The sequence below is a fragment of the Culex quinquefasciatus genome, chromosome 2 (assembly GCF_015732765.1).
Source record: "Culex quinquefasciatus strain JHB chromosome 2, VPISU_Cqui_1.0_pri_paternal, whole genome shotgun sequence".
In the NCBI taxonomy this organism is placed as follows: Eukaryota; Metazoa; Arthropoda; class Insecta; order Diptera; family Culicidae; genus Culex; species Culex quinquefasciatus.
Genome location: NC_051862.1, coordinates 36,007,484 through 36,015,630, shown reverse-complemented (window position 1 = coordinate 36,015,630; position 8,147 = coordinate 36,007,484). Strand labels below are relative to the sequence as shown.

The 8,147-nt window shown below is 40.8% G+C and overlaps 1 protein-coding gene across 1 annotated transcript; it reads right to left on the bottom strand.

The window, feature by feature from the left end:
- Positions 1-5,755: 5,755 nt before the first annotated feature.
- On the bottom strand, positions 5,756-7,843 carry LOC6053073. The gene has a single exon (XM_038258406.1). It carries the CDS (start codon positions 6,434-6,436, stop codon positions 5,792-5,794), a length of 645 nt encoding a protein of 214 aa, XP_038114334.1. The 5' UTR covers positions 6,437-7,843; the 3' UTR covers positions 5,756-5,791.
- Between the last annotated feature and the right edge of the window lie 304 nt (positions 7,844-8,147).

The following is an 8,147-nucleotide window of genomic DNA, read 5'->3' as shown; positions in this document are numbered from 1 at the left end:
GAATAACATTTTTTGATATTTGAAAATACTGGGCCAATAACATTTTATATTATGTATAACAAAATTTGTTATTCGCTGTTATGACTTTTTTGTTATTGAATTGTTATTGTAATAACAGACTAATAACATTGTTGGTTATTCTTCGAACAAATCTTTGTTATTATTTTTTGTTATTTTAACAACTAATCCGATCATCCCAATAACAGTTGAATTTATTCTTCCATACAGTATTTGTTATTTAAATGGCATGAATTTTGTTATTACCGTCTGCCCGGGAACATTTTTTGTTATGGAAGAATAACTTCAACTGTTATTGGGATGATCGAATTAGTTGTTAAAATAACAAAAAATAATAACAAAGATTTGTTCGAAGAATAACCAACAATGTTATTAGTCTGTTATTACAATAACAATTCAATAACAAAAAAGTCATAACAGCGAATAACAAATTTTGTTATAAATAATATAAAATGTTATCCCGAACAGACGGTAATAACTAAATTCATGCCATTTCAATAACAAATACTGTTAAAATAACAGAAAGTGTTATGGAAAATTCTTGCAAAATCCATTTTTGCATAAGAGTTCAATAACAATTTATGTTATCATAACAAAATTTGTTATCGGTCTGATATTGATTGAAAGCCAGAACAATTTTGGAATAACGTTTTTTGTTATGGAAGAATACCTCCAACTGTTATTGGGATGATCGAATTAGTTGTTAAAATAACAAAAAATAATAACAAAGATTTGTTCGAAGAATAACTTCAAATGTTATTAGTCTATTATTACAATAACAATCCAATAACAAAAAAATCATAACGACGAATAACAAATCCTGTTATAAATAACATAAAAAGTTATTGGCCTAGTATTTTCAAATATCAAAAAACGTTATTCCCAAGTTATTTCCGTCTGCTCGGGATTGGCCCAGTATTTTCAAATATCAAAAAATGTTATTCCCACGTTCCAATAACAAAAAAATCATAACAGCGAATAACAAATCTTGTTATAAATAACATAAAATGTTATTGGTCTAGTATTTTCAAATATCAAAAAATGTTATTACCACGTTATTTCCGTCTGCTCTGCTCGGGTATCTTTTCTTGGTTTCGTTTGTTCAAATAACTAAAAAACGTATCTTTGTAAAAATCCAGAAAAAAATGAAAGTGTTCATACCGCCCCACCGTCGCGAGATATCGAAAAAAATGGACTTCGGATTCGCGATCCGGGTCCAAAATGATCAATATGTTCTGTTCCTGAGTTCGAACCCTTGGATGAAAGGTTCCTTGGAGTAGAAAGAGATTTGGGTACTCTCCCCATTCAAGCCTTTTAAATCCTTGGTTGGAGCAGAATGTTGCAATAGAGACCACAAAAGACCTAGGGGTCGTTAAAGTGGACGGTTTGATTCTTTGTTTTGAATTGAAATTTGCCCACAAACATAAACAATCCTACGAGCATTCCAATCCATCCACCACCGTCCCAATAATTGAATCGTCAAAACAATGAAAGACCAAATTCCACACTGCCTCATTGAAACAACAACCAACGCGTTGTGCCAAGTTCAACCGACTCAATTTCAATATCAGATCATCGGTCCCAGGGTTGTGTTTGTCAAACTTGAACTACACCACTGCTAATGAGCCTGCCAGCACATGATCCCAATCCCAGGAATGGACTTTTTTTCTATCCTCCCTGCGGCGATCTCAATTCTGGGACACGACCGCTCAATCAATCAATCGCTAACAGCATTAATCAGCCGATCATAGATCATAGCAAACATCATAATATAATCGCGGTGTTTCGGCTCTCGTCAACGTTATGTCGCCGTATTCTGCTGTTTTATTCATAATGCTGCAGTGCTGGCTGCACTTGGTGCAGTTTAACATGAATCAATAAATACAATAAAATGATTATTTAAACGTCTATAACGCAAAATAACTAGAAAAGGTAGAATTATGAAATAAAAAAGGAAATTTGTTTTAAATGATATCCAGTTTTTTCTACTCAACGAAATCAGTTTAATCATCAGCTAATATTTTTCCTTGAAAAATGCAAGCTTCGAATCAATCAATCAGGTCTACAATACAAATAAATAAAATAAAATATTAATCGATCAAATGGCCGGATTTAATGGTACAAAAAGTTTTAGAATTTAAAAATGTCTAAAAGTTGAAAAAACTATAGAAACAGGTGACATTTTCCCATTACCAATTGCTTTTCCCGCCCTGGCGCTAAACATCGCACCGTTTTCCGTTATTTATAATTATAGTGCAGAAAAAAATGCATTTGCAAAAAGCCGGTGTTTAATTTTGATTGGCTAATGATAGTGTTTATGGTGTGAAGAATCACGCCTGATGCTTGAAAAGAGCACTTTGCAGGGCTTCGGGGGCCTGTTTTGAAGCTATCAATATATGATGCGGCCAAAACGATGGATTCGTGTTCGCGGTACACGAGCCCCGCAATAGTTAAAGTGATTTTGTTTTAAAAGAGTGCTAATCGTCTTTTGATTTAATTTTAACTAGCCTGATGGATGGATAAACATAGTTTTGGAAATCACGAACCATTGTGTTCCTGCATTAAAAGCGAGCACGAGCATAAAACGGCATGTTGAATCGAACACGCGTGAAACGTTTCATTGCATTAACACAAAGTGGTGAAATATTTCAATAAAGCTTGAGCTTCGTAGCTCTACAACAGGAAGCTTTTTTGGTGAAGTGGCACTCGTGATCGGTATAAAAAGGGTGAATAATTTACTTGAAATGGAGTTTTTTAAAGAAATATTTATCACGAATATTTAGATTGAAATTTTACTATAGTTATGTTTAAATTGCTTTATTTAACCTTCGGGAAGTCGCGCTAGTGTACTTTGTGCACCAGATTTAAGAAACTTCGAAAAACAATAGTTTTTCATGAAACAATCAAGCCGTAGCCTTGATATATGCTCAAGTTAAACATTTTTACTGACGGAAACAAGTTTACCTAAGACATTGTTGAGTAAAAACTATTTTTAATATATTTTTTAAAATAGTGTTTTTGGGTTGGTGCACAAAGTACACCAGCGCGACTGCTCGTGTAAGTATTTTTTTGGTGGAATGAATACCGGAAGTTACACATTGTTTTTATAAGTCTCAATCAGGATCAATTGACCCCAAAACTGTTTCATTGTATTCAGGAGGGCCTCTAATTCCGACTTGATGAAAATATGGGTTCTGAATACGGTCCGGTGGCCCTTGGGGATGTTCCGAAGAGGGGACATTTTCAGAAATCCGGTCCACAAGACATGATGGGTGTCAAACTTCATAATTTTCAACGGCAAACCTCAATATGAACATTTTTAGTGCAATAGGTGATCTGGCCACAATACGGACTACCCCGGTGGCCCCGGGGATGTTCCGAAGAAGGGACATTTCCGAAATTCCGGACCGCAGGGCATGATGGATGTCAAACTTCATAATTTTCAACGGCAAACCTCAGTTTGAACATGTAAAGTGTCAGAGATGATCTGGCCACCATCCGGATTAACCCGGTGGCCCCGGAGATGTTCCGAAGAAGGGACATTTCCGAAATTCCGGTCCGCAGGGCATGATGGATGTCAAACTTCATAATTTTCAACGGCATACCTCAGTTTGAACATGTAAAGTGTCAGAGATGATCTGGCCACCATCCGGATTAACCCAGTGGCCCCGGGAATGTTCCGAAGAGGAGACATTTCCGAAATTCTGGTCCGCAAGGCATGATGGGTGTCAAACTTCATAATTTTCAAAGGCAAACCTCAATATGAACATTTTTAGTGCAATAGGTGATCTGGCCACAATATGGACTAACCCGGTGGCCCCGGGGATGTTCCGAAGGGGGGACATTTCCGGAAATCCGGTCCACAAGGCATGATGGGTGTCAAACTTCATTATTTTCAATGGCAAACCTCTATATGGACATTTTTAGTGCCATAGGTGATCTGGCCAAAATACGGACTGACCCGGTGGCCCCGGAGATGTTCCGAAGAGAGGACATTTCCGGGAATCCGGTCCGCTAGGCATGATGGGTGTCAAAATTCATAATTTTCATAGGGAAACCTCTATATGGTCATTTTTAGTGCCATAGGTGATCTGACCACCATACGGACAGACCTGGTGGCCCCGGGGATGTTCCGAGGAGGGGACATTTCCGGAAATTCCGGTCCACAACGCATGATGGGTGTCAAACTTCATAACTTTCAAAAGGAAACCTCTATATGGACATTTTTAGTGCCATAGGTGATCTGGCCACAATACGGACTGACCCGGTGGCCCCGGAGATGTTCCGAAGAGTGGACATTTCCGGGAATCCGGTCCACATCGCATGATGGGTGTCAAAATTCATAACTTCCAAAGGGAAACCTCTATATGGACATTTTTAGTTCCATAGGTGGTCTGGCCACAATACGGACTGACCCGGTGGCCCCGGGGATGTTCCGAGGAGGGGACAATTCCGGAAATTCCGGTCCACAACGCATGATGGGTGTCAAAATTCATAACTTTCAAAAGGAAACCTCTATATGGACATTTTTAGTGCCATAGGTGATCTGGCCACAATACGGACTGACCCGGTGGCCCCGGAGATGTTCCGAAGAGTGGACATTTCCGGGAATCCGGTCCACATCGCATGATGGGTGTCAAAATTCATAACTTCCAAAGGGAAACCTCTATATGGACATTTTTAGTTCCATAGGTGGTCTGGCCACAATACGGACTGACCCGGTGGCCCCGGGGATGTTCCGAGGAGGGGACAATTCCGGAAATTCCGGTCCACAACGCATGATGGGTGTCAAAATTCATAACTTTCAAAAGGAAACCTCTATATGGACATTTTTAGTGTCATAGGTGGTCTGGCCCTAATTCTGAGTGCCCCGGGGATGTTCCGAAGAGAGGACATTTCCGGAAATTCCGGTCCACAACGCATGATGGGTGTCCAAATTCATAACTTTTAAAGGGAAACCTCTATATGGACATTTTTAGTGCCATAGGTGATCTGGCCTTAATTCGGACTGCCCCGGGGATGTTCCGAAAAGAGGACATTTCCGGAAATTCCGTTCCACAACGCATGATGGGTGTCAAAATGCATAATTTTCTGTCTAAAAAAATATTTTGATTCTTCTAATAAAACAAATTGGTGTTTCAAAAAGTACTTTTATTTCACATATTCCAAATGTTTGTTCAATATCCGTGACGGATAGATGACGTTTAGACCTCCTCGTTAAATTCACAGTTATTACAGATCACTTGAACAGTTGAATGCTTAGCACAGGTAAAATTGTTACACTTGTCGCAGCGCTTAGTCGTGTTAGTATTTACACAACCTTTGCATTTACCTCGTTTGCGGTCTGACAACGGCTGCGGAACGGCTTCTTCGTCGAGTTTTAGGTGCGAGCGCAGGGTGAATCGGATGTCCTTAGGAAGCGTCGGAATCTTTGATCTAATCAGCAAGTGTTCCTTCATCAGCTGCAGCGCCAAGTTCTTCAGGAAGATTCGGCGACGACACAGGTTCTTATCGGCAGTGGCAAAGTATAAAACTTGGCTGTTGATTCCACCTATGTTGAGAAGAATATAAAACACAGCTTGTGTCCACAACCGGGTGGTCCTGGAAACCGAATAGGCTGCGCACATTTTGTCGACAGTATCGACTCCTCCTTTTGTCTCGTTATAATCCAAGATCAATTGGGGTTTACCGGTAGACGGGTCGATTTCCGGCTGGTCGTGCATCGTCGACATCCTGAAATCCGAAAAGTGATGATTTTAGTTCACGCGACTTGTTAGCCAGGAACTCCGGTGGAATCTCTCGTTTGTTTTTTTTTCAGCGTTCCGAGACACGTGAGACCTTTTTTCAGCAGATCGGCCGCCAAATCTTTGCTCGTATACCAATTGTCGAATGTGATGTTTCGGTTCGACTTTTCCAGCGGCTCAACCAATCTTTTCACAATTGCAGCAGGTGAATTTGATACCTTGTGCGGGCCTTCGGAATGTTGACCACAGTACAGCTCCAAGTTCCACGTGTAAAACGTTACAGCATCGACGAAGGCTTGCATTTTGATGCCAATCTTCGCAGGTTTCCCAGACATGTACTGTAGGAAGTCGCACCGGCATCTGCATGCGTGCAACATCTCGTCTATTGTCATAAACGAACCAGGTACGTAGCTCCGCTTACTGTTCTCAATAAACTTGTCGTAGATAAACCTTATCGCTGCGAGCTTGTCGGTTTTTCGGCGTTCAACTCGAGTTGACTTGTCGTCAAAACGGAGACATCTCAGCAGAAACAGGAAGCGCTTGTAACACATGGCTGTTCTCAAAATAGGCATTCCGGTTCCATCACTTGCCCACAGATCGATCACGTTCGTGTGACCGGATTGCTGAAGCCCAATCAAGTACAGTATGCCGATTACAGCAAGGATTTCAGCCATTGAGGTGTCGCTGCAATCTCTGTCCCGTGAATACTTCCCTGAAAGAAAAAAAAAAAGTTATAAAGTCAGTTTACTTTTTTCGATTTTTTCAACTTACCCGTGAGTCTCTTCTCTTGAATGATCAAATTCGTGCAATGCACGATGGCATCCAGCATGTCAGAATCGAAGATTTTTTCGAAAGCACTTATCTCGTCACTGATCCCCGCGGAAGCATCGGTTAAACCCGCCTTGAACTTCACAATGTTCTTTTTTTTGGTCTTCGTGGACTTGAAGGGTGTTTTCTTCCACTTAAACGAATTTTCCTCTCCTTTGATGGCCTTCTGCGAACCTCTTCCGTAGAAAAATCCTTCGGTAGATGTTCCTTCATGCTCCGTCTCCGATTCACTTTGTTCGCTGTCAGTTTCATGATCGCTTTCAGTAATTTTTTCTTCAGAATCTGTGTCGTCAGAATCGCTCTGGTCTCCAGCATCCGGTGTCAGGTCAATGAGCGCATCTCGACGGGCTTTATCCATGACTAATCAAACCACAACTTGGTCGCCTAGTTGACCAGAATGACGGTCCAGGTCAATGTTCGGGCTTGGCTTCGCTACCTTTCAGCTGCTTCGACTTCTCGCTTGTACTCCGTATCTGCAACTGTCCGAATTCTCTGCTTCCGCTCCGCTCCGCTTCCTCTGCTTCCGCTCCGCTTCCTTTGCTTTTGCTCCGCTGCCTCTGCTTTTACTCCGCTGCCTCTGCTTCTGCGTAATTACAACTGGTCTGCTTCACGTATATCCGCGGTGGAATAAATTTCCAGAATACTTTTCTTAAATCCACGTGTGACACGAGCACGCCTTCAAGCGCACGCACATGGTTTCTCAAGCGATGGATAAATCTACACAAGTTGTAGCAGTGTGGGAAAATCGAAGCGTACAAAATACATAAAACAACTTCCTTATTAGAATGATTGTTTTCAAAATAAGTTGAAATAATCTCACTGGAATTTTTCAATTGAAAATCTTATTGACATTTAGCTGTGTTCCACATGGTTAGGTCACTTAGTGGGAGCCGCACGATATTATTTTTTTGTTTGAAGAACCATGAAGTTTCAGTTCCAAAATATACATTTAGTTTTTCTTCAGTTAGTTTTCCTACAGTTAGTTTTTCTTCAGTAACTCACCTTCACACAAAGCCGTCGTTTCTGGTTTGCACCGGAAGCAGAGAACCAGCGCGACCCCGCAGCTGAACATCGAGTCGCGGCTGAGGACAACAATAAAGACCATTCCCACGTCATGTCTTTTAACGTCAATCCCTCCCCTACTAACCCCTAGCAAACTGCGGGCAATTGGCTACCCTTCCACTAATATTTACACACAAAATCCTATGTAATTACTCTTAGCTTCAAGAAAACTGTAATTACAAAAGCCGATTCGACGTCTTCGGATTTAATATTACGTCCAGAGATTTTCAGGATTCCAGACCCCCCTCCCCTCCCCCCTGTCCCGCACTTTTCTTATACCTTTAACATGGGCTGTCACAAATCTCAAACCTCTCCCCCCTCCCCCTATTCATGGACGTATTTTTTGAACGAACCCTAATGAGGTCCCAGTACCAGAAAAAACGACAAAAAAATAATTCCATGAAAAAAAAATCACCAGACATGCTAGCGCAAAATTCGTCTTCTTTTTCACAAAATTCGATGTTTGGAAACACAACAAATGTTTTTAATTTTTCT